The 27,082-nt window shown below is 42.4% G+C and overlaps 1 protein-coding gene across 1 annotated transcript; it reads right to left on the bottom strand.

Moving 5' to 3' along the window:
- Positions 1-1,048: 1,048 nt before the first annotated feature.
- Positions 1,049-24,886, bottom strand: LOC311149541 (mitogen-activated protein kinase kinase kinase 12-like; the record flags this gene model as incomplete). The annotated part of the gene is made up of 13 exons (XM_084186719.1): positions 1,049-1,216; positions 19,276-19,573; positions 19,857-19,924; positions 20,030-20,741; positions 20,915-21,049; positions 21,318-21,434; positions 21,780-21,889; positions 22,020-22,128; positions 22,340-22,498; positions 22,599-22,757; positions 22,904-23,095; positions 23,281-23,464; positions 24,394-24,886. 13 exons carry the CDS (start codon positions 24,884-24,886, stop codon positions 1,049-1,051), a joined length of 2,904 nt encoding a protein of 967 aa, XP_084042845.1.
- Between the last annotated feature and the right edge of the window lie 2,196 nt (positions 24,887-27,082).

Below are 27,082 nucleotides of genomic sequence, written 5' to 3'. Positions count from 1 at the left end.
GTCTTCAACAAGCTTACATGTTCCCAAACTTCACACCTCGGAAGATTTACCAATACAGTATTTTTTTTAAATTGTTGCTCATAATATTTGGATTTTGATATCATTCCTATTTTCCAGTTACAATGTGAAAACCTCTATTGAAATTCAAAGGATGCTTACTATTCCACTACTACCACCAGAAAGCAGTATTCTTTCTCTGTTTTGGCTAATTCCTGTGTGATCTTAAAGGGATGTGTATTCAAAACTCAGTGGTAGGAGAGTTAAGATAAAAGTATGACTTTAACATTACCAGCTGAGGGACCTATCCATGAAAGAACATTTCGGTGAGATTTTCATTCCCCTTTGACATCATAACCTTTTCTTAATTTCCAACATCAATAATAAAAACAAAAAATGATATGGAAATAATACAGGGTAAAAAAGTGTAAACCTTCTCACAAAATATTAAACAGACACATCCAAAACTTAAAATTATAAGCATGTGTAGTCATGCATTTGTTCATTGAGCTGCATACTGCTTTTTCTTACATCAGTTCTTATCTTACACGTAAAATACATTTTGATTTTTGTCGTGATATGTGGATATCTACAATATTCATTTGCATGGGAGAAATGAGTGAATTGGACATTAGGCTCCTCCAAGAGCAGTGATGGTAAAGTACCAGTTGGCAAGTCACCAAAGGGGACAGTGTTTATTTCTGTCAGGTTTTTTTTTTTTTTTTCTGAACTGGAGCAGTGGCTAAAGGTACTTGTATTAACACTTTACCTAAAGTCTATACAAAAAAATGAAATATCAGATATTACAAACTGTCATAACTGCTATCCATTTATAACAAATCACCTGCATTGTCTTATGAAGGCTTGCTAACTAACAAACCCATATTGCTGCACAAGACACTGATAGATAACTTGTCATAGCCTGAGCTAAGTTGATGTGACCCCTCATCACATTCAGTGAAGTCCTGCTTTAGAGACTGGCGTATGTAGGCTCTGTGATGGTCGTTTACTATAAGGTAGCTGTAGTTCTATAGTGTCCAGTGTGTTTGCTCTATAGAGGCCCTGTCTGGGGCCCCTGTGGAGACCTTCGTTGGTGCCCAGAATGGGACCCTGATGGAGGTGCCCAGGCCCCAGCGCTGGGTGGACGACTGGGCTCCCCGCTTCCTGACTGGTCAAGCTCAGCGCTGTCGCAGTCTGAGTCATCGCACTGGGCCCGACTCTGAGGGGTAAAGATGGAGGAGAGAGAAACATTATGCTAGAGGTAGATGACAGAATCAACTGAAACCTCAAGAGTTATGGGAAGCGTAAATGTTCCTAGTCTGACATCACTATCGAAGAAGAGATTGAGGTATAAGAAAAAAACGTCACACTAGAAGTTGTAGATTAGAAACTAGTGGTAGGGAATAGATAAATTAGAGGTACATGTACAGTGCCTTCAGAAAGTATTCATACCCCTTGACTTATTTTGTTGTGTTACAGCCTGAATTAAATAAAGCTGTGAAGTTGGACCCATTCCGAAATGGACCTGGGGCTTTCCCACCCAGACCCGATATACATAAATAAATAAATAATATTACAGAGACCCGTTCCAAACAGACCCCAGGACAACTAGACCCGTTCTGTATAGTTAACTTATTTCCCTCATTAAAATGCAAATCAATTTTTGACATGTGTTTTTCTGTCTCTCACTGTTCAAATAAACCTACCATTAAAATGATAGACTGATCATGTCTTTGTCAGTGGGCAAACGTACAAAATCAGCAGGGGATCAAATACTTTTTTCCCTCACTGTATGTGGGAAACGTCGGTGGAAACATTGATAAAATAACCATCATATCGAAGTAAATTTGGAGTCGCGATGATGTGGTGTGTGGTCCTCCCACTACGACTCAGGAAACCATGCAGTTAATTCGCTACAGATAAATTATGATGAACTTCACAGGGTGTTGAAAGTACACGGTGATGAGCTTGATGCTGCTTTCCAATAAATATTGAGGGTCTTATTCTGGTGATATGATGATCGATGCTTGACTGCCGTTTGACAAATAAAAATATTCTCGCTCTTATCCATAAGAATCTCATCATGTAGACTATACAACCCGCACAACCTACTCGCACGGTATCTGCGAGCTGTTGGCTAGAGCACAGGTGCCAAGACCAATGTAGGCACATTTGCTATTTAACGCAATAGTTTTTTTTAACGCAATAGTAAACATACATACATACATACATACACATACAGTTGAAGTCAGAAGTTTACATACACCTTAGCCAAATACATTTAAACTCTGTTTTTCACAATTCCTGACATTTAATCCTAGTAAAAAATCAAACATTTTAAGAATGTGAAATTTCAGAATAATAGTAGAGAGAATTACTTATTTCAGCTTTTTTTCTTTCATCACATTCCCAGTGGGTCAGAAGTTTACATACACTCAATTAGTATTTGGTAACACGGCCTTTAAATTGTTTAACTTGGGTCAAACGTTTCGGGTAGCCTTCCACAAGCTTCCCACAATAAGTTGGGTGAATGTTGGCCCATTCCTCCTGACAGAGCTGCTGTAACTGAGTCAGGTTTGTAGGCATCCTTGCTCGAACACGCTTTTTCAGTTCTGCCCACACATTTTCTATAGGATTGAGGTCAGGGCTTTGTGATGGCCACTCCAATGCCTTGACTTTGTTGTCCTTAAGCCATTTAGCCACAACTTTGGAAGTATGCTTGGGGTCATTGTCCATTTGGAAGACCCATTTACGACCAAGCTTTAACTTCCTGACTGTTGTCTTGAGATGTTGCTTCAATATATCCACATAATTTTCCTTCCTCATGATGCCATCTATTTTGTGAAGTGCACCAGTCCCTCCTGCAGCAAAGCACCCCCACAGCATGATGCTGCCACCCCGTGCTTCACGGTTGGGATGGTGTTCTTCGGCTTGCAAGCCTTCCCCTTTTTCCTCCAAACATAGCGATGGTCATTATGGCCAAACAGTTCTATTTTTGTTTAATCAGACCAGAGGACATTTCTCCAAAAAGGACGATGTTTGTCCCCATGTGCAGTTGCAAACCGTAGTCTGGCTTTTTTATGGTGGTTTTGGAGCAGTGGCTTCTTCCTTGCTGAGCGGCCTTTCAGGTAATGTCGATATAGGACTCGTTTTACTGTGGATATAGATACTTTTGTACCTGTTTCCCCAGCATCTTCACAAGGTCCTTTGCTGTTGTTCTGGGATTGATTTGCACTTTTCACACCAAAGTACGTTCATCTCTAGGAGACAGAACGCGTCTCCTTCCTGAGCGGTATGACGGCTGCGTGGTCCCATGGTGTTTATACTTGCGTATTATTGTTTGTACAGATGAATGTGGTACCTTCAGGTGTTTGGAAATTGCTCCCAAGGATGAACCAGACTTGTGGAGGTCTACAGTTCTGATTTCTTTTGATTTTCTCATGATGTCAAGCAAAGAGGCACTGAGTTTGAAGGTAGGCCTTGAAATACATCCACAGGTACACCTCCAATTGACTCAAATTATGTCAATAAGCCTAATCAGAAGCTTCTAAAGCCATGACATCATTTTCTGGAATTTTACAAGCTGTTTAAAGGCACCGTCAACTTAGTGTATGTAAACTTCTGACCCACTGGAATTGTGATACAGTGAATTATAAGTGAAATAATCTGTCTGTAAACAATTGTTGGAAAAATGACTTGTGTCATGCAGAAAGTAGATATCCTTACCGACTTACTAAAACTATAGTTTGTTAACAAGAAATGTGTGGAGTGGTTGAAAAACAAGTTTTAATGACTCCAACCTACAGTGGGGGAAAAAAGTATTTAGTCAGCCACCAATTGTGCAAGTTCTCCCACTTAAAAAGATGAGAGAGGCCTGTAATTTTCATCATAGGTACACGTCAACTATGACAGACAAATTGAGAAAAAAAAATCCAGAAAATCACATTGTAGGATTTTTAATGACTTTATTTGCAAATTATGGTGGAAAATAAGTATTTGGTCACCTACAAACAAGCAAGATTTCTGGCTCTCACAGACCTGTAACTTCTTCTTTAAGAGGCTCCTCTGTCCTCCACTCGTTACCTGTATTAATGGCACCTGTTTGAACTTGTTATCAGTATAAAAGACACCTGTCCACAACCTCAAACAGTCACACTCCAAACTCCACTATGGCCAAGACCAAAGAGCTGTCAAAGGACACCAGAAACAAAATTGTAGACCTGCACCAGGCTGGGAAGACTGAATCTGCAATAGGTAAGCAGCTTGGTTTGAAGAAATCAACTGTGGAAGCAATTATTAGGAAATGGAAGACATACAAGACCACTGATAATCTCCCTCGATCTGGGGCTCCACGCAAGATCTCACCCCGTGGGGTCAAAATGATCACAAGAACGGTGAGCAAAAATCCCAGAACCACACAGGGGGACCTAGTGAATGACCTGCAGAGAGCTGGGACCAAAGTAACAAAGCCTACCATCAGTAACACACTATGCCGCCAGGGACTCAAATCCTGCAGTGCCAGACGTGTCCCCCTGCTTAAGCCAGTACATGTCCAGGCCTGTCTGAAGTTTGCTAGAGTGCATTTTGATGATCCAGAAGAGGATTGGGAGAATGTCATATGGTCAGATGAAACCAAAATAGAACATTTTGGTAAAAACTCAACTCGTCGTGTTTGGAGGACAAAGAATGCTGAGTTGCATCCAAAGAACACCATACCTACTGTGAAGCATGGGGGTGGAAACATCATGCTTTGGGGCTGTTTTTCTGCAAAGGGACCAGGACGACTGATCCGTGTAAAGGAAAGAATGAATGGGGCCATGTATCGTGAGATTTTTAGTGAAAACCTCCTTCCATCAGCAAGGGCATTGAAGATGAAACGTGGCTGGGTCTTTCAGCATGACAATGATCCCAAACACACCGCCCGGGCAACGAAGGAGTGGCTTCGTAAGAAGCATTTCAAGGTCCTGGAGTGGTCTAGCCAGTCTCCAGATCTCAACCCCATAGAAGATCTTTGGAGGGAGTTGAAAGTCCGTGTTGCCCAGCGACAGCCCCAAAACATCACTGCTCTAGAGGAGATCTGCATGGAGGAATGGGCCAAAATACCAGCAACAGTGTGTGAAAACCTTGTGAAGACTTACAGAAAACGTTTGACCTGTGTCATTGCCAACAAAGGGTATATAACAAAGTATTGAGAAACTTTTGTTATTGACCAAATACTTATTTTCCACCTTAATTTGCAAATAAATTCATTAAAAATCCTACAATGTGATTTTCTGGATTTTTTTTTCTCATTTTGTCTGTCATAGTTGACGTGTACCTATGATGAAAATTACAGGCCTCTCTCATCTTTTTAAGTGGGAGAACTTGCACAATTGGTGGCTGACTAAATACTTTTTTCCCCCACTGTAAGTGTATGTAAATTTCCGACTTCAACAGTACATATATACATACATACATATTTACACATACATATATTTCCCTTTATTACTTTCCAACCCCACCACCCCTTCCCTAATTGGAGTAAACAAGTGAACAACAATGCTTAGGCCTCTACTTCCAGCTTATACATACTATATACATTTTATGGACACAGTCAATTTTACAATAATTCTATTTTGTTTGTTTTTACTCCTGAACTTCCTCTACCCTCAACCTCTCCGATCATTTTCATGATGTCCATCCGGTTTGCTTCTATATGCCATATCTTTCTAACTGTGCTCTTTCACAAAAGCTCTCAACCTATAACCTATATACTTATTATGGACACAGTATGCTTACATTATTATTTATCTTGTTGTTATTAGTTGTTGTTAGTTGTTATTAGTCCCATCCTTCAACTCCATTCAACACCATCCATCTATCTGTTAACACCATCCATATTGGATTTCTATTTGCCATATATTTTTGAACTGTACTGGGATGTTTTACAAAAGTTCTGAACCTTTCTATTCTCATTGTTTCTACAGATTGTAAATTGAAAATAAACATTTTAGCTAAAAGTATTATTATATTATTGATTGACTGACTATGACTTTTCAGATCTCCCAGTAATGCTATCTGCAGGGTTAGCTCCAGGCAAATTTTGCAATCCTTTAGCCATTCCTGGACCAGTGTCCAAAAACAAGCTACAAATGGACAGTACCAAAACAAATGATCTAATGATTCTGTCTCTTCGCAGCAAAATCTGCAGAGCTGGGAAGATTGTATCCCCCATATAAATAACATTCTATTGGTAGCAAGAATTTTATATAATAATTTAAATTGAAAAATTCTAAGTTTTGAATCCGGCGTCATTTTGTGTATCAGTTCATAAACACTATGCCATGGGATCAGTACGTCAAAAATCCAAACGTTTTTTTATCAAATCAATTTTAGTTTAACCACAATATTTGTTGCATTATTTGTTCTGTAATTTCTGGAGGATTAAATTGAAATTGCAACCAACTTTCTATGGCTTGTTTTAGAAATTGTGATATTTGGGAGATGATTTCCTTTTCAAATAACTGAAAGTGAGAGGTTGTAATCTGAATAAAGGGAAAAAGGCCATTCTTGAACATTGGGTGAGACAATTTTACTAATTTGCTAGAGAACCAGTCGGGTTTAAGTATAACTTTTGTATGACTGAAGCTTTTAGTGATAGGTCTAATGCTTTAATATTTAATAATTTCTGTCCTCCGAATTCATATTCATTATATAAATAGGCCCGTTTAATTTTGTCTGGCTTGCCGTTCCAAATAAAATGGAATATGTTTTTCTCATATAATTTCAAAAACTGTTCGCTAGGCATAGGCAAGACCATAAGCAAATAGGTAAACTGGGATAATACTAAAGAGTTAATCAGGGTGATTTTTCCACAAATTGACAGGTATTTACCTTTCCATGGTAGCAAGATCTTATCTATTTTTGCTAACTTTCTATTCAAATGTATTGGAGTGAGATCATTTATTTCATTTGGGATATGTATTCCGAGTATATCCACATCACCATCAGACCATTTTATTGGTAAACTACATGGTAATGTAAAAATTGTATTTTTTATTGATCCAATACGTAATATAGTACATTTGCCATAATTTGGTTGTAATCCAGAGAGGTTAGAAAATGTATCTAGATCCTCTATGAGGCTGTGGAGTGATTCTAGTTGTGGATTTAAAAGAAAACATGAATCATCAGCGTACAATGACACCTTTGTCTTTAAGCCCTGGATTTCTAATCCCCTGATATTATTGTTGGATCTGATTTTAATAGCTAACATCTCGATGGCCACAATAAATAGAAATGCCGATAGTGGACAACCTTGTTTCACTCCTCTTGACAGTTTAAAACTTTCTGAGAAATAGCCATGATTTACTATTTTACACCTAGGGTTACTATACATGATTTTGACCCCTTTCATAAGAGATTCTCCAAAATTGAAATGCTCCAGGCATTTATATATAAACCCCAGTCGTACTTTATCAAATGCCTTTTCGAAGTCTGCTATGAATAGCAGGCCTGGTTTCCCAGATTTTTCATAGTGTTCTATCGTTTCCAGTACTTGCCTTATATTATCTCCAATGTATCTTCCATGTAAAAAAACCTGTCTGATTAGAATGAATAATGTCCAACAGTACCTTTTTAATTCTATGCGCTATACATTTTGCTAGAATTTTTGCATCACAACACTGAAGTGTAAGGGGCCTCCAATTTTTTTAATGGACTGGATCTTTATATTTTCCACTTGTATCCTGTTTCAGTAATAATGAAATCAGACCTTCTTCTTGAGTGTCTGATAATCTACCATTTACATAGGAGTGGTTAAAACATGCTAATAACGGTCCTCTGAGTATATCAAAAAAGGTTTGGTATACCTCGACTGGTATGCCATCCAACCTTGGAGTTTTCCTGGACTTAAGGTCTTTAATTGCATCCAGAAGTTACTCCTCTGTAATTTCACCTTCACATGAGTCTTTCTGTATGGCTGTTAATTTTACATTATCAGTAGAAAAAAGTCTATACAATTAGCTTCAGTTAAGAGGAGATGGAGGCGACTGAAATGAAAACATATGCTTAAAGTACTTTGTTTCCTCCTTCAAAATATAATTTGGTGAATCATGGGTGACTCCGTCATTTGTAAGCAGTTTCAGAAAATTATTTTTGGTAGCATTCCTATGTTGAAGATTAAAAAAGAATTTGTTGCATTTTTCCCCATATTCCATCCAGTTTGCTTTATTTTTTATAATATATTACACTTGATCTTTCTTGAATAAGTTTCTCCATTTCTTTTTGTTTTTCCTCTAATTTATTCTGAGCCTCTATGTTACAGTTTGTATTGCTATCTATCTGTTCTGTTAGACCTTCTATTTCCTTTGTTAGTATGGACTCTTTTGACCTAAATTGCTTTTGTTTTCGAGATGAGTACTGAATTGCATGGCCTCTAAAGGCACATTTAAAGGTGTCCCATACAATAAGGGGATTTGCTGTACCTATGTTATGTCGGACAAAATCAGTTATAAATTCCTCATCCAATAGGCTTTGATTACATTTCCAATATCCTCGCCCACTCTGAAATTCAGTAAGAGTAATGTATATACCAATTATATGATGGTCCGACTGTATTCTGTCCCCTATCAACACTTTTTAAACTTTTGGTTGCCAACGAGAATGACATAAGAAAGAAGTCAAGACGACTAGCTTGATTGAGTCTCCGCCATGTACAGTGGGGAGAACAAGTATTTGATACACTGCCGATTTTGCAGGTATTCCTACTTACAAAGCATTCAGAGGTCTGTAATTTTTATCATAGGTACACTTCAACTGTGAGAGACGGAATCTAAAAAAAAATATCCAGAAAATCACATTGTATGATTTTTAAGTAATTAATTTGCATTTTATTGCATGACATAAGTATTTGATACATCAGAAAAGCAGAACTTAATATTTGGTACAGAAACCTTTGTTTGCAATTACAGAGATCATACGTTTCCTGTAGGTCTTGACCAGGTTTGCACACACTGCAGCAGGGATTTTGGCCCACTCCACCATACAGACCTTCTCCAGATCCTTCAGGTTTTCGGGGCTGTCGCTGGGCAATACGGACTTTCAGCTCCCTCCAAAGATTTTCTATTGAGTTCAGGTCTGGAGACTGGCTAGGCCACTCCAGGACCTTGAGATGCTTCTTACGGAGCCACTCCTTAGTTGCCCTGGCTGTTTGTTTCGGGTCGTTGTCAATCAATCAATCAATTTTATTTTATATAGCCCTTCTTACATCAGCTAATATCTCGAAGTGCTGTACAGAAACCCAGCCTAAAACCCCAAACAGCTAGTAATGCAGGTGTAGAAGCACGGTGGCTAGGAAAAACTCCCTAGAAAGGCGAAAACCTAGGAAGAAACCTAGAGAGGAACCAGGCTATGAGGGGTGGCCAGTCCTCTTCTGGCTGTGCCGGGTGAAGATTATAACAGAACCATGCCAAGATGTTCAAAAATGTTCATAAGTGACAAGCATGGTCAAATAATAATCAGGAATAAATCTCAGTTGGCTTTTCATAGCCGATCATTAAGAGTTGAAAACAGCAGGTCTGGGACAGGTAGGGGTTCCATAACCGCAGGCAGAACAGTTGAAACTGGAATAGCAGCAAGGCCAGGCGGACTGGGGACAGCAAGGAGTCACCACGGCCGGTAGTCCCGACGTATGGTCCTAGGGCTCAGGTCTCTCAGTTGGCTTTTCATAGCCGATCATTAAGAGTTGAAAACAGCAGGTCTGGGACAGGTAGGGGTTTCGTAACCGCAGGCAGAACAGTTGAAACTGGAATAGCAGCAAGGCTGTCATGCTGGAAGACCCAGCCACGACCCATTTTCAATGCTCTTACTGAGGGAAGGTCAAGATCTCGCGGTACATGGCCCCATCCATCCTCCCCTCAATACGGTGCAGTCGTCCTGTCCCCTTTGCAGAAAAGCATCCCCAAAGAATGATGTTTCTACCTCCATGCTTCACGGTTGGGATGGTGTTCTTGGGGTTGTACTCATCCTTCTTCCTCCAAACACGGCGAGTGGAGTTTAGACCAAAAAGCTCTATTTATGTCTCATCAGACCACATGACCTTCTCCCATTCCTCCCCTTGATCATCCAGATGGTCATTGGCCAACTTCAGACAGGCCTGGACATGCGCTGGCTTGAGCAGGGGGACCTTGCGTGCGCTGCAGGATTTTAATCCATGATGGCGTAGTGTGTTACTAATGGTTTTCTTTGAGACTGTGGTCCCAGCTCTCTTCAGGTCATTGACCAGGTCCTGCCGTGTAGTTCTGGGCTGATCCCTCATCTTCCTCATGATCATTGATGCCCCACGAGGTGAGATCTTGCATGGAGCCCCAGACCGAGGGTGATTGACCGTCATCTTGAACTTCTTCCATTTTCTAATAATTGCACCAACAGTTGTTGCCTTCTCACCAAGCTGCTTGCCTATTGTCCTGTAGCCCATCCCAGCCTTGTGCATGTCTACAATTTTATCCCTGATGTCCTTACACAGCTCTCTGGTCTTGGCCATTGTGGAGAGGTTGGAGTCTGTTTGATTGAGTGTGTGGACAGGTGTCTTTTATACAGGTAACGAGTTCAAACAGGTGCAGTTAATACAGGTAATGAGTGGAGAACAGGAGGGCTTCTTAAAGAAAAACTAACAGGTCTGTGAGAGCCGGAATTCTTACTGGTTGGTAGGTGATCAAATACTTATTGCATGCAATAAAAAGCTAATTAATTACTTAAAAATCATACAATGTGATTTTCTGGATTTTTGTTTTAGATTCCGTCTCTCACAGTTGAAGTGTACCTATGATAAAAATTACAGACCTCTACATGCTTTGTAAGTAGGAAAACCTGCAAAATCGGCAGTGTATCAAATACTTGTTCTCCCCACTGTATATCTCACTAGATCAGGATATTTAAGCCTCCATATATCTACTAGTTCTACTGTATCCATGACATTCACGATTTCCTTCCTTGTTTGTAGTGTGATTTCCATTACGGTCCATTGAGCTACAGTGGGGGAAAAAAGTATTTAGTCAGCCACCAATTGTGCAAGTTCTCCCACTTAAAAAGATGAGAGAGGCCTGTAATTTTCATCATAGGTACACGTCAACTATGACAGACAAAATGAGAAAAAAAAATCCAGAAAATCACATTGTAGGATTTTTATTGAATTTATTTGCAAATTATGGTGGAAAATAAGTATTTGGTCAATAACAAAAGTTTCTCAATACTTTGTTATATACCCTTTGTTGGCAATGACACAGGTCAAACGTTTTCTGTAAGTCTTCACAAGGTTTTCACACACTGTTGCTGGTATTTTGGCCCATTCCTCCATGCAGATCTCCTCTAGAGCAGTGATGTTTTGGGGCTGTCGCTGGGCAACACGGACTTTCAACTCCCTCCAAAGATTTTCTATGGGGTTGAGATCTGGAGACTGGCTAGGCCACTCCAGGACCTTGAAATGCTTCTTACGAAGCCACTCCTTCGTTGCCCGGGCGGTGTGTTTGGGATCATTGTCATGCTGAAAGACCCAGCCACGTTTCATCTTCAATGCCCTTGCTGATGGAAGGAGGTTTTCACTCAAAATCTCACGATACATGACCCCATTCATTCTTTCCTTTACACGGATCAGTCGTCCTGGTCCCTTTGCAGAAAAACAGCCCCAAAGCATGATATTTCCACCCCCATGCTTCACAGTAGGTATGGTGTTCTTTGGATGCAACTCAGCATTCTTTGTCCTCTATTTTGGTTTCATCTGACCATATGACATTCTCCCAATCCTCTTCTGGATCATCCAAATGCACTCTAGCAAACTTCAGACGGGCCTGGACATGTACTGGCTTAAGCAGGGGGACACGTCTGGCACTGCAGGATTTGAGTCCCTGGCGGCGTAGTGTGTTACTGATGGTAGGCTTTGTTACTTTGGTCCCAGCTCTCTGCAGGTCATTCACTAGGTCCCCCCGTGTGGTTCTGGGATTTTTGCTCACCGTTCTTGTGATCATTTTGACCCCACGGGGTGAGATCTTGTGTGAAGCCCCAGATCGAGGGAGATTATCAGTGGTCTTGTATGTCTTCCATTTCCTAATAATTGCTCCCACAGTTGATTTCTTCAAACCAAGCTGCTTACCTATTGCAGATTCAGTCTTCCCAGCCTGGTGCAGGTCTACAATTTTGTTTCTGGTGTCCTTTGACAGCTCTTTGGTCTTGGCCATAGTGGAGTTTGGAGTGTGACTGTTTGAGGTTGTGGACAGGTGTATTTTATACTGATAACAAGTTCAAACAGGTGCCATTAATACAGGTAACGAGTGGAGGACAGAGGAGCCTCTTAAAGAAGAAGTTACAGGTCTGTGAGAGCCAGAATTCTTGCTTGTTTGTAGTTGACCAAATACTTATTTTCCACCATAATTTGCAAATAAATTCATAAAAAATCCTACAATGTGATTTTCTGGAGAAAAAAAATCTCAATTTGTCTTTCATAGTTGACGTGTACCTATGATGAAAATTACAGGCCTCACTCATCTTTTTAAGTGGGAGAACTTGCACAATTGGTGGCTGACTAAATACTTTTTTCCCCCACTGTATTTAAAACTGTATTATAATCTCCCACCATAATAATATAGTCTTGAATTGCTTGCAGGGTTGATCATTTATTATACACTGCTCAAAAAAATAAAGGGAACACTAAAATAACACATCCTAGATCTGAATGAATGAAATAATCGTATTAAATACTTTTTTATTTACATAGTTGAATGTGCTGACAACAAAATCACACAAAAATTATCAATGGAAATCAAATTTATCAACCCATGGAGGTCTGGATTTGGAGTCACCCTCAAAATTAAAGTGGAAAACCACACTACAGGCTGATCCAACTTTGATGTAATGTCCTTAAAACAAGTCAAAATGAGGCTCAGTCGTGTGTGTGGCCTCCACGTGCCTGTATGACCTCCCTACAACGCATGGGCATGCTCCTGATGAGGTGGCGGATGGTCTCCTGAGGGATCTCCTCCCAGACCTGGACTAAAGCATCCGCCAACTCCTGGACAGTCTGTGGTGCAACGTGGCGTTGGTGGATGGAGCGAGACATGATGTCCCAGATGTGCTCAATTGGATTCAGGTCTGGGGAACGGGCGGGCCAGTCCATAGCATCAATGCCTTCCTCTTGCAGGAACTGCTGACACACTCCAGCCACATGAGGTCTAGCATTGTCTTGCATTAGGAGGAACCCAGGGCCAACCGCATCAGCATATGGTCTCACAAGGGGTCTGAGGATCTCATCTCATTGCCTAATGGCAGTCAGGCTTCCTCTGGCGAGCACATGGAGGGCTGTGCGGCCCCCCAAAGAAATGCCACCCCACACCATGACTGACCCACCGCCAAACCGGTCATGCTGGAGGATGTTGCAGGCAGCAGAATGTTCTCCACAGCGTCTCCAGACTCTGTCACGTCTGTCACGTGCTCAGTGTGAACCTGCTTTCATCTGTGAAGGGCACAGGGCGCCAGTGGCGAATTTGCCAATCTTGGTGTTCTCTGGCAAATGCCAAACGTCTTGCACGGTGTTGGGCTGTAAGCACAACCCCCACCTGTGGACGTCGGGCCCTCATACCACCCTCATGGAGTCTGTTTCTGACCGTTTGAGCAGACACATGCACATTTGTGGCCTGCTGGAGGTCATTTTGCAGGGCTCTGGCAGTGCTCCTCCTGCTCCTCCTTGCACAAAGGCGGAGGTAGCAGTCCTGCTGCTGGGTTGTTGCCCTCCTACGGCCTCCTCCACGTCTCCTGATGTACTGGCCTGTCTCCTGGTAGCGCCTCCATGCTCTGGACACTACGCTGACAGACACAGCAAACCTTCTTCCCACAGCTCGCATTGATGTGCCATCCTGGATGAGCTGCACTACCTGAGCCACTTGTGTAGGTTGTAGACTCCGTCTCATGCTACCACTAGAGTGAAAGCACCGCCAGCATTCAAAAGTGACCAAAACATCAGCCAGGAAGCATAGGAACTGAGAAGTGGTCTGTGGTCACCAACTGCAAAACCAGTCCTTTATTGGGGGTGTCTTGCTAATTGCCTATAATTTCCACCTGTTGTCTATTCCATTTGCACAACAGCATGTGAAATGTATTGTCAATCAGTGTTGCTTCCTAAGTGGACAGTTTGATTTCACAGAAGTGTGATTGACTTGGAGTTACATTGTGTTATTTAAGTGTTCCTTTTATTTTTTTGAGCAGTGTATATATTGTTAAAGAAGTGTGGATCATCATTATTTGGTCCATAAAGGTTAATGAGCCATGTCTGTTTATGGTCCAATAACATATTTAAAATAATCCATCTACCTTGCTTATCTGTTTGGATAATTTGCACATTCGGATCGAAATTACTGTTAATTAATATCATCACCCCTTTTGAGTTTCTTTGCCCATGGGAGAAGTATATTTCTCTCTCCCCCCCCCCCCCCCCCCCCCCCCCCATTCCTTTTTCCACGCAACTTCATCTAGAATTGTTGTAGTCCTCTGTAGCTCAATTGGTAGAGCATGGCGCTTGTAACGCCAGGGTAGTGGGTTCGATCCCTGGGACCACCCATACGTAAAGATGTATGCACACAAGACTGTAAGTCGCTAAATGGCATATTATTATTTTTAATGAGATTCCTGTAAACAATAGATATTATATTCCTTCTCTTTGAGTCATGTAAATATTGTTCTTCTTTTGTTATTATCTGCTAAGCCATTACAATTATAACTGGCTATACTTATTTCACCATATACCATAATGAGATACAAGTTTCAAATCTATTTATCATTATATATGTTTGTAAATTTACCAATAAAAAATACCATAGTGATTGAGTGTCTATATAGCTGTACCATGATATTTGCATTGCTACTAAGTAACCCTCCAATTGTTCTCCACTAATTCCCCCACTAAAGCCCCTCCCCATCTCAAGTTGGGCCGTCATCCCAGTGATCGGCATACCACCCCCGTCCCTCCGGATCCCTAGGGCCCCGAGAGGCCAGGACCCATCCATCGAAAACAGCACACAGTGCCACCCACAAAACAGAAGCAGGTCAACCGCCAAAAGCATTTCCAATGCTCTCACCTCAATATATATATATATAGCTATTTAAAAATATATATCTATTCAAATATCTTATTTTCCATCATTATCAATTAATATGCGTAATAATGTTGGCAGTTCATGCGTAGGATTTTAACCTATAACCCGGATTGCCATTGTATTACATTACATTTTTGACAAGCAATTATTATTTTAGCAAACAATTATTGTGGTTCATCCTATATTCTCCCTAACATCCTTACCCCCTTGCAACAGATGTGGGATAAACACACACGCACATACTCTAACACACTCAACCCCTTTCCTCCACAATCAACCATAAAATCAGATGCTCAACGGTTGTTACATCCCAGAGCCCAACTCAAGAAAGGACCTGATTTACGAATGCATATACAGTTACAGCTGTTTGAGAAAGCATGCAAGATTGAGCAAAAATTGACAACAATGTGAGATTTGATTAATCTATTTAATCTATGTCAAGTCCTAGGTGATGGAGATCAGATCCACCCTCTTCACCTGAGACACAAACACTCTGGTCCCCCGTTGTAACCATTTTTCCCAAGCATCTCCGTGCAGTCAGACCTTTTATTATTTTGTGCCACCTGGGCCACAATGATAAGCCCCCTCTCTGATTGTCAGAGTGTGACCCCCTCCCCATAGGTTACTGCAGCCAGTGTTGCCAGCACTGCCACTACCTGGGTGGGGGTACCCCACCGGAATCCCCACCGGCTAGGTACAAGGTCATCAAGGTTCTCATTAGCAGCTTTGAGAATTTCCTTGTATATTATGCTCTCCCATCAGGGGGCTCTGGCTTTGTAGGACCAACCCTGCCAGGCAGGCTCAGAATCTTGAGGGGGCGGTGCTGCTCAAGTAGGTCTCTGACTGCATTTATTTTTCTGTTTTGGCTGCATATAGGCAACTCACAGCAGGTCCATAAAACAGATGGGGACTTCTCTATGGGTCGCTCAGGTGGGTGTCTAGGATATAGGGTTGGGGATCGTTCCATCATAATAGGACAATAAAAAAATATATTAGATTAGATTAGATATTTTACAATGTATATCCCTCATCTGCACAAAATTGAAAGCTCTCTCTCACAACCCCTGCTCACAGACACACGTTGGTTCTGGGATATGCAACCATTTCCTTTCTCACTCACTTAACGCCACACTTATTCAAACACAAAAACGCACACCACACCTTCCATCACAATTCATCCACACATACCCACATACTGTGCCTTCTATGTCTTCTGTTTGCTATGTTTTTATCTCCACTATGTTGATTGAGTACTTGTGTTCTAATTTAGTTGTATTTGAAGATGTATTATTTTGCTTGTTATCTTTTCTTGTAATACCGTCTTATCCCTTTATAAAATACTATACATACTATAAATGTGCTTTATTATTACAATCCCTACCATGGCTAGTATTGGGTGTTGTATTATTCGACTCCTCTATTAGAACTTTCAGAATAGCCACGGAGTAGTCTTTGTGTCGCGGAACATTTGGTTGTCAATATACAGTTTATCGACAACAAGAGCAACACGCTTCCCTTTTAATCTATTTTCCTTGAAGATTGGGTACAGAACTTTTTTTTTTTTTTTTTTTTTTTTTCTTTTTTTTTTTTCGGGGGGATGGATCAGCTTAATATTGCAGATAGATTGTATCTTCTATCAATGTAATTGTCTGCATCACTTCCAATCCCCCATGTTTTTTTTATTTTTTATATATATATATTCCCCTTTATTACTTTTCAACCCCACCATCCTTTCCCTACTTGGAGTAAATTAGTGAACAACAACGCCCAGGCCTCTACTTCCGGTCTATACTTACTATCTACACCTTATGGACAGAGTTAATTTTACAATAATTCTATATCTATATATATATATATATACATACATACACATACACACACACATACATATATATATATATATATACATACATATATATATACATATATATATATATATATACATACATACACATACATATCTATTTATTTTTTTGCTCCTGAACTTCTTCTACTCTCAACCTCTCCGATCATTTTCATGATGTCCATCCGGTTTGCTTCTAAATGCCATATCTTTCTAACTGTGCTCTTTCCCAAAAGCTCCCAACATACAACCTATATACTTATTATGGACACAGTATGCTTACATTATTAGCTATCTTTGTTATTATTTGTTGTTATTTGTTATTAGTCCCATCCTTCAACTCTATTCAATACCTCCCATCTATCTCTTAACACCATCCATATAGGATTTCTATTTGCCATATATATTTCAACCATACTGTGATGTTTTACAAAAGTTCTGAACCTTTCTATTCTCATTGCTTCTACAGATTGTGAATTAAAAATAAACATTTTTGCTAAAAGTATTATTATATTATTGATTGATTGACTATGACTTTTCAGATCATGGGTACAGAACTTTGCGCCGTTCTGCAATCTCCCTCGGGAACTGATAATTCATGCCTATTTTTGTGCCAGCAAGTCTTTTACCTAGGCTTTTAACCATTACTTTATCCTTAAAAAAGGCACATTTGGCAACAATTGGACGCTCATATCTCTGTCCTCTTTGTCCGAAACGGTGTACACGTTCGAGTTGGATTTTGTCGACAGCCTCGAGTGGAATTTGAAGCACTGTAAGAAAGAAGTCCTTCACTATTTTTTCTGTAATCTCTCTCTTTTTTTCTGGATACCCGTAAGTACTAGATTTTCTCTCATCGATCTAGTTTGTATGTCTAGTAAGGCTTCTCTCAGAAAGTTGTTCTCCTTTTTAAGTTCCTTAACGTCCGTTTCCATCCTAGTGACTGTCCCTTTTTGTTTTTTTGTATCGCTCTCCATTATCGCAGCTTTTCCGTCACTCATTTCAAGACTCGCCTTCAACTCTTTTACATCATTAATGACCAACTCTAGTATGCCCAGTTTGTCATTTATCGACTTCAACAGGTCGCTTTCCACACTTACCAGTCCCAGTGGTGAAAAGCATAAATCATCTGTATCAGTCGAGGAGTCGCGTTTTCTCTTGGAGATTGATTCTCCTCGTTTATCTTCCGTCATGTTTGGGTGTTGTAATATTTGTAGATACATTTCTCTAGCCTTATAATTTGATTTGTGTTATTAACCAGATTGAATGTTATTACCATCGATTATATGAAATGTTAATATTTAGTCTAACTTACTGATATTGAATATTATGTTTTTATCTTGAGGTGATTTGTACCGCTGTGTATTCAATACGCCATCTTGTATACCTGCCCTTTTATTCCCAACAAGCCCATTTAGTGGAAACATACCACTGGTGGGAAAATGCGCATGTTTTCTTTATGCGGATTATGGAATATTCGCATGAAAATCTGTCGCCAATTGGATGGAAAACCTAGCTAGTAATACAAATATTTTTTTCAGAATATTGACCAAAAAATCTATCTTAAGGGGGTTAGCCATCAGGGTTGACAAGCCACTGACGGAGTTGACAACAGATACTCAAAACAGACATATTTTTGCCTCAACATTTGTAAAATATGGAAACTGATTCATTTGAAAATCCCCAATAAAAACATATCCCTTCTATCAGATCTTTCAACACTCTGACGGAGTTGAGTTGACGTTAGACAAAATCTGACGGATTTGGTGTTTTACAGAATTTCTCTTCTTCATTCAAGTGGTATATACACAGTAGGAATTTCGTTTTTCCTCAGATGCTTTATGACTCCTAATTAAATATAACATATTTGAACCAAAATTCATATTATATCTTAATCTATTCAGGCAGATGGAGTTTGCTCCGGACAACGGCATTTCCAAGCATGGAAATCTATAATATTGAAAGTATTAAAAACAATTCTAAAACAAAAACCTTTCCCTTATAAAATTCCCGTAAATGTACATTTTAAGCTCAAATAATGGAACAAAATAAAAAACATTTAACTATAAAAAGAAAGTTACCCTGCCAGACAAGGATTGTCCTGACTTTCAAGAATCCCTGAGCTAATTCTCTGCTATTCTACACATTTCGCCACGAGGCTAAGAGAAAATGTTGTAGATTTAAAGCTAATTTTATGATGTGTTCATATGCTATTTGGGGGGCCCAACCTCCGAGGGGGCCCACGAGCTTTGGGGTCCCCCCCCTTGCAGGGGCTGCGGGGGTGTGCGCTACGCAAGTGCCAGTATCAGATTGTGTTACCTCATTAGGATTCTGTGCAGCATCTAGCAGGGCTTTGACCTGGCCCAGAGCTCTTTTCCTCTCAGACAGCCCGTCAGAGGCCTGCGCCGGGTCCGTGTTGTCTGCCGGGAACTCTGACCCCTGCGACAGGAGGTCATCGCTGCGGTCGTCCAGACGGTCGTCCGTGTTGGTGCTGACCACATCCGGCGTGCCGCTGTGGGAGTGGTCAGTGGTGTGACCCTCCTCGCCATCTGACACAGAGAGGTTCTCCGAGCTGAAGGTGGACACCGACTGGCACTTGGTGATGCTGGTCGGACGTCTGGGGAGAAGAGGGAGGTAAAAGAAGAGAGGAATCCACTTTTGTTTCAGTTTTGATTAATTCGATTCATATTTAATAGTCATCATACTGCTTGTCACTTGCAGATTCACTCATACTAGCAACACAAAACATCTCTGATTGGAATTATAAATGCCATTTTCATAATGTTTTCAAACCCTGTGACTCCTAAAATCATACCACAGAACCATTTAGTGTAGATATCAAAGATAAGATAAAGGTAAATTAGTGGCAGTTTTTTGGGTAATGGAGTACAGAAACATACCGTCTCCATGGCAACTCCACTTCGCTGTCAACCTCCCCCTCCTCCTCCTCTGAAGAAACGCCACGCCTCTGTGGACACAGCCCAGAGAACAGAGGGAGCTAGCTAAACACATTCACAGAGATGAAAGGAGAGAGTACATACTGAACATGACTAGCTTTTCATTGGGACTGTACCTGTTTGCGTGTGATGGCTGCCCTGTACAGGATAGCTGAGGGGGTGAGGTGCCCTGAAGCCACCCGGGGTAACCTCACACCACTCACTCCCTCCTCCTTATCGTCCCCATCATGGGGAAGGCGTGGGGCACGCAGTACAGACCCCCTCCCGGCGGCCGCTCCTCTCCCACATGGCGAGTCTGGGCTGCTAGAGAAGGGGAACGAGGCTGCGTCCTCACTGGGCGTGTCGCTGCGCGGGGGCGTCTCCGTGAGGTCATCCAGACCCGCCGTGCCGTGCTCGGATCCCCCAAGGCCCGCGGAGGCACTCAGGCTGCCACCCTTCTCCAGTCCCCCGACGGTGGTCTCTCCTTTCCCCTGATCCTCAGCCGCCAGCGTGGTGCATATGAGGTCTGGGCTGGAGGAGGACAGCTGCCTCTGCTGCTGCTCGTGGCCCAGGGCCTGCAAGGCTGCGCTGGGGTCCAGGAGCTGCTTGGAGGGGTCCGTGCTGAAGCTGTTGGCCTGAGCAGGGTTGTCCCCACCAGGGGAGGGTTGAGTGGCCTTCAGGCCAGCCAGGTACCCGCTGCTGCCCTTGCCAGGCTTGCGGTGGCGGGTCTTGACCCTCCGTGAGCGGCTAGGAGACGTGGAGCCCCTGTTGGGGCAGGAGGGGATGGTGACCTGCATCACGGAGGAATCCATCTTGGGAATGATCACCTCCGACTTGAGGATGTCTGGCCTGTGAGAACAGGATAGAATAGGAAACAATGGTCAGATACATTGTGATATAATCTGATTACACATTTATTTAAAGTGCTTTCAATTGGGTTACATGAGTAAGTTAATTCTGCATGGGGTTCACATTAGAACTACCCTTGCCTCCTATGCTTTTGGCGCTCGGAATTAACTCACCTCTTTCCAGAGGGCAATTTCTGTGGGACGTTTCTCTTCTTGATGAGTTTGTCCATGGAGTTGGAGGAGCTAGTCTGTCTGGAGCTGTGGTGCTTGAACAGTCCTGGAAACTTCTTATCTAAAGACTGCTCTCTCCTAGGAACACATCAATATGATTAAAGTTGATTGCATGCGAAATCGAGAAACTAGTCTGTTCTACATATTCTACTTCTATGAATTTTTTTTTTTTTTTTTGTATCCTCTATAACCCCAATTACCAAAGACTTATTAGCAACTTATTTTCAAACACTGCATGTTCAGTATGTCTATATACCATACTAGCTGATATGATTGATATGCTAAATTAGAATTTGCTGAACAACTCCACATGCATTGAAGTGCTTTGACTGGCGGATCCACCTACTTCTGCAGCTCTTTGTCTTTGAGCTCCAGCTGCAGCATGACAGCATTGAGCTCCATGTAGAGGTTGTTGGCCCTCTCCAGCTTCCTCTCATAGTGCTCACGGATGTCCAGAGCGTGCCTGAATAAAAAACAGTGCACAAGAAGTGACATCATGTTTACGCATGAAAGGATCCAAATGCTGTTTAACAGAAATGCGCCCTGAGCCTATTTTCTTAATTTTTTCCCCACATCTCTTTCTTTCTTTTTTATATCGCCCAAAGGTAGATAAAGGAAGGGCAAAGGAACTGGAGCCCTTTGATGTTAGTGAAACTGCCTCTCTACATGACCCTGGACTGCTGTACTGTAGTTGACCAGCTCATAACAAGGCACTGGTGGCTTTCTGTTATACTATCCTGGCATTGCATCACTTCCAGCAGGTAAAAGAGAAGAGTTACTCTGTCTGTCAGAGTGTTGTGGTACAGACCTGAGCTCCTCTCTGCGTCGGTTGATCAGTTCCTCGTCCAGTCGGTGCAGACAGGTCCCATCAGACTTAATCTTTTCAAAGTGCTGCTTCACCTCCTCCCGCCACTCAGCCTGCTCAACACACACACACATACACACACACTTAGACACTGTGTGTGTGACTGTGCACTTCTGTGAATGTGTTTGTTTGTGTATAAGGTCATTAGGTTGTGTGTGTGTGACATAGTGTACAGTAGGCTACCTGAGACTTGAAGTATGTCTCCTGTGGGGTGGAGAGTACATCAGCTGAGGCTATATCCAGATGGAGGAGGATCTGACGGAAAGAGGGTCTATTTCTGGGTTTACAGTTCCTGCAAAGCCAAGGAGCCAGAGACAAGTTTGGTATATCTACTGTATAATCAATATGGATCTACGTGGGCCAAGTCTACCTAGGAAAGATTTAAAAGGAAAGAATTTCCCTCTATCTATTTCCACTACCCCCTCTCTCCTCTTTTCTGCCATCCCTCTCTTTCTCCCCCTCCTTCCCTCCCTTCCACCATCCCTCCCTCCATCTCCACTCACCAGCACTGCCTCAGGAGGATTTTGAATCCATCGGGGCAGCTCTCAGGGATAGGGAGGTTCAGGCTGTTGTTGCCCACCCCCCAGATGATGGCGGAGGAGTCCACATCTTTATAGGGGACCTCCCCGGTCAGCATCTCCCACAACACCACCCCAAACGACCTGCAGTTCACAACACTCCTTATATTAGTGATCACTGATCAGAGATGGGATTGCATTGGTCCTCTTTTCTAAGGTCAAGAAGTTGAATTCCTTCACTTACCAGATGTCCACCTTCTCTGATACGGGTTCATTCCGAATGACCTCTGGGGCCATCCAGGCCACCGTACCAGCGAAAGACATCTTCATGCTCTTATCAATGAGCTCCTTGGAGGTGCCAAAGTCAGAGATCTTCACCAGGTCATCATGGGTAATCAGCATACTGCCATGGATAGAGAGAAAAACACTATTATTTTAGTTGTTCTTAAGCCAGAAAAGCAATTTTTTAAGAAAGAGCTAATTTATTTACTTTGGGGACTTCTGGTCTTTAGGCGGATGGTTTTGATAATATCCAGCACAGTTACTCACTTGGGGGACTTGAGGTCTCTGTGGATGATCTTGTGGAGGTGTAGGTAGTTCATGCCCCCGGCAATGCCCATGGTCCAATCGATAAGTAGGGAGGGGGTGATGTTCCTGCCCGCCCTCAGTACCTCGTACAGCTGGCCCTGGGCACAGTACTCCATCAGGATACAATAGCAGGGAGCCTGGGTGCAGATACCCCTGGGGGAGGGAGGGAGGAGGCAGAGGGACAAGTATAAAGAAGAGCAAAATGGAAAAAGTGAGTGTCTGATGATGTCATAGTCTTGGTGTGCTAGGTACTGCTGATATAGGCTACAATAGCTCGGACAGTTGATATGTTCATATAAATCTCTACTGTTTTCTTGGGGTCAGGGAGTTTTTCTCACTTGAAGGTGATTATGTTGGGGTGCTTGAGTTTGCGTAGGTGCTTGATCTCCGTCTCCTTGATGTCCCGGACTTTCTTGACAGCCACGTCCTCTCCATGGAACTTTCCCAAGAAGACGGCACCCTGGGCCCCGCTGCCCACCCACTGCAGGTCTGAGATCTCTTCAAACGGAACCTCCCAGGATTCTAAGAACACAACATCAACACAAGGAAACAGTCAGTCACAGGCCGTGGGCGGCAGATGGAGCGGACTCCAGTCCAGTCAGCAAACCAGCTGAAATGTATCATATAAACGGCATCATCTGTTGTATTTTAGTCTACAGATGTGAGGCATTCCTGAGGAAAAAAGTACTTTACATTGACACATTAGTAGGTGTTTTCCCCCTGTGGTACCATCATAGCTCACAATTGGATCAATATGTTCAGTGTACAGTACGATTGCAGTTGGGGAGAGATGTAGAGGCAAACAGCTGCACATCTCTCCAAATCTAATCTCTCCTCCCTCCATTATCCGTCATGAGAGTACATTTGATAGATGAATGACTGAGAGTTTGGTCACTGTGAGGAAAGAGAAGCCAGTAGGCGGAGAAACAAGCAGATGAATTCTTCATTAGAAGTGTTGTCGTCTCCAGGGACCTGCTGCTGTAGAGGCAGCTGCTCGTGTCGTCTCGCTAACCAGCTGTAAATCTGCTAACCAGCTGTAAATCTAGCGCACAGGTAACATCAGCAGCATTGTAGGGAGTGTGTAAAGAGAGAATGGGGCATGATGGCAGGAGTGAGAGATAAACAGAGAGGGAAATGTAAACCATTTTAGTGAAGTACCTCCATAATGAAATGAAGTCAAGTTGAACCTTTATATATAATGCATCACCATGGTTACAGATTTACCTCAACATCTTGACAGTGAATGACTAACATTTCAAGTGACAAAAGATTTGCTGTCGTACATTACATATCCTACGCTGAGTGAAATATCCTGAAGTGTCTCTCATGTATTTCTGTATTGGTTAAGTATTCAGTATCCTAAAAGTATACAAATGTCTTTGTTAAACACAGAAGACCTTGTGCAAATAGTGAAGTGACATAGAATTGGCTGTTATACTCACTCCACGCACCTTCCTGGTTATGCTTGTGTTCGGTGGAGTAGGCTTTCCCGATCATGGTCCAGACGGGTTTCAGGCAGCCAAACAGCCCCTCCAGGAACCCTCCACTTCCTTGCTGCAGCCGGATGTTGTCTGATTGGCTGCGGATGGCCCCAGCCTCTGAGCTAAGCCCCGCCTCCGCCCCGCCCCCACACTGGCAGGCTTCATACTCGTGCAACTTCAGCACGCTGTTGTCAAAGTGGGCCGGGGGCCCGTCGCTAGGAGTCGGGCTGCTGCCACAGGTGTGGGGGCAACCCTCACCTCCACCTGGCACAACCGGTGTCCCACCTGTGTCGATGGACAGCACGTTGCGGAGGACACACTGGGTGGGGGTCAGGTCGGTCTCTGGGGTGCAGGCGGGGGTGTCTGTATCCAGCCTGCGGAAGGTAGGTTCTGATATGGGGGTGCTGAAGCCTGAGAGGGAGGGGGAGGGGGCGTGGGGCTCATGGAGGCAGATCCCACTCATCAGGGGGTCCCACAACACAGTAACCAAGGATGGACGGGAGTAGAGAGGGAGAAGGGGAGGCCTGGATGGAGTAACACAAAGATGAAGAGGAGAGGAAAAATGCAATGAGTCATTATAAATCAGTATAATTCATTGATGCCTAGACTTTTGGCTGTTTCAGAGCTGTCCATTGCTGAAATAGACCTGTATCTTGACTTCTCATTCTAAAACAGTGTGTGATGTGTGTTTGGCCTTGTCAGTATGGTACATAGTTGTTCTAGTTGAAGTAAATTATACATTATTGTTATCAAGTCAACTACATAGGTGTTGTTCACCTATGCAGAAAGACTGTCTGTAACAGACGAAACATCAAACAGATGGGCCTTAATTTGCAGGAGAGGAGAGGGAGATACATTTATTTTTACTACATGGAATTAAGAAATCTTACTCTGCCTTTCTTAAAAAAAAAACTCCTGTGAGAGCAAGTCAACCATTACATACAGTTTCTCCTCAATAAAGACAAAAGCCTCAATTATTCAGTAGACCACATCTTAATATTTATGAATTGGATTAAGGCAGTCAAACAGTAGCCTCTCAAGCCGCCCGATCTTGCGAGCTTACATGAATGTTCACTACAGTGGTAATCAGTCTGGTAATTACGAGGCTAGTCAAACAGGGCCAAATCACCTGGAATGGGGAATAGTTTTATGAATGAACCAAGGAGATAGCACTGACTACAGAATAGACCTGAGCTTTATCCCCAGGGTGATTCCCTTAGGAGTGTCACCACAGGTCAGGATAGCCTATATCTTGTTTTACTCTATGATGGATATGGATGGTGCACTGCTGGAATCAATAAGGATGAGTACTATGCTTCTTCTGGTACTGTATGTATTGCATGACACTTAGGTCCTGATACATGCTTGGCTTGACAGTTTTATTCTGCAAACTATACATATACAATACTGTATGTGTTTCAGTCCTGCCATTTTAGTTCTGCAGAATATGACGAAATTGCAACCCTAACCCATTGAGGTGCGTGTGTGTGTGTGTGTGTGTAAGAGAGAGAGCGGTAGAGAAAATTGCCACATGTACCCAATTCACATTATACGGCAGCCCAGTACTCTGTACTGCACCACCGCATGAGAACCGCGACGCTCGAGCGAATAGAGAGCGTGAAATGGGATAAATACTGGGCCTGTGGGAAAGAGCACTTTCGCACACAAGTGCAGCAAGATCAATCTTTAAATAACCAAGGATGTGATGATGACACTCACTAGCATCACAGTCGACGTGCGTGAATTAATGCCCGACCATACGAGTCCATGCCAAGTCTAACTGCAGCAGCGTCTGTAGATTTACTGAATGTTGGCACCAACACAAAATATTTCGTAATAGACTATCATGCTGCTGCAGAAATATGATTTCTCATATTAATCGACGATTATGCATTTTCTGCCAGATTGACCTGGTGGTAGCCTATGCTAATGTGAACAGAGTACACTGCATGAAACAAAGGCAACGCACCTGAATATCTCATAATAATATTTGATCTAATATAATTGATAGTATGACATTCCATTACCTTTCTGCCTGGTTGCTGTCGCGTTGTCAAGTAAGGGGTGGGTTCAGCTTCCTACATGAAATAATGAAGAACAATCGTCGTTTTTTCCTCTCCGGACTGTCTGTCGTTTTATTGCATGAAAGTCGCTTCCCACGAGTTCACGTTATCAGAACGAATCCCAGCGGGCAAATTGTGTTATCAATAACCGGGGACCCATGGAACGTGAGGCGCGCGCTGGATTGGGGAGGGAGGGAGCTGTCTCCTTCCCAGTGCTGAATTGACGTCACAGAGTTGCAAACCCACAAGGGGGCGTGAATATCGCCCCCACAAAATGAAGCAGTTGTTTCCATCTTTTCAGCAAAGTTTAATGTCTTCGTGTCATGTCTGTTCCACTGACTACTTAGTTCTGTCTTTGGAAATCTCTAAGTTACAGACACAATTAATGGTTCAAATGCAGTATAGCTTATAATTTATCCACCAAGGTCTACACACCATGAATGGACTCATCAAAACGACATTTAAATTGCAAACAACCAGCACGTTTTTACAGTTTGCTGGGTTCATCCATGTCTTGTAACAAACAGCACCAATGTGAACTGTGAACAGAAGGCTGTAATGCTGCTATTTATCCGATAGATGACAGCAGCGTAAGC

The sequence above is a fragment of the Coregonus lavaretus genome (assembly GCF_964263955.1).
Source record: "Coregonus lavaretus genome assembly, chromosome: 22".
Classification (NCBI taxonomy): domain Eukaryota; kingdom Metazoa; phylum Chordata; class Actinopteri; order Salmoniformes; family Salmonidae; genus Coregonus; species Coregonus lavaretus.
This window is presented reverse-complemented; position numbering and strand designations above follow the sequence as displayed.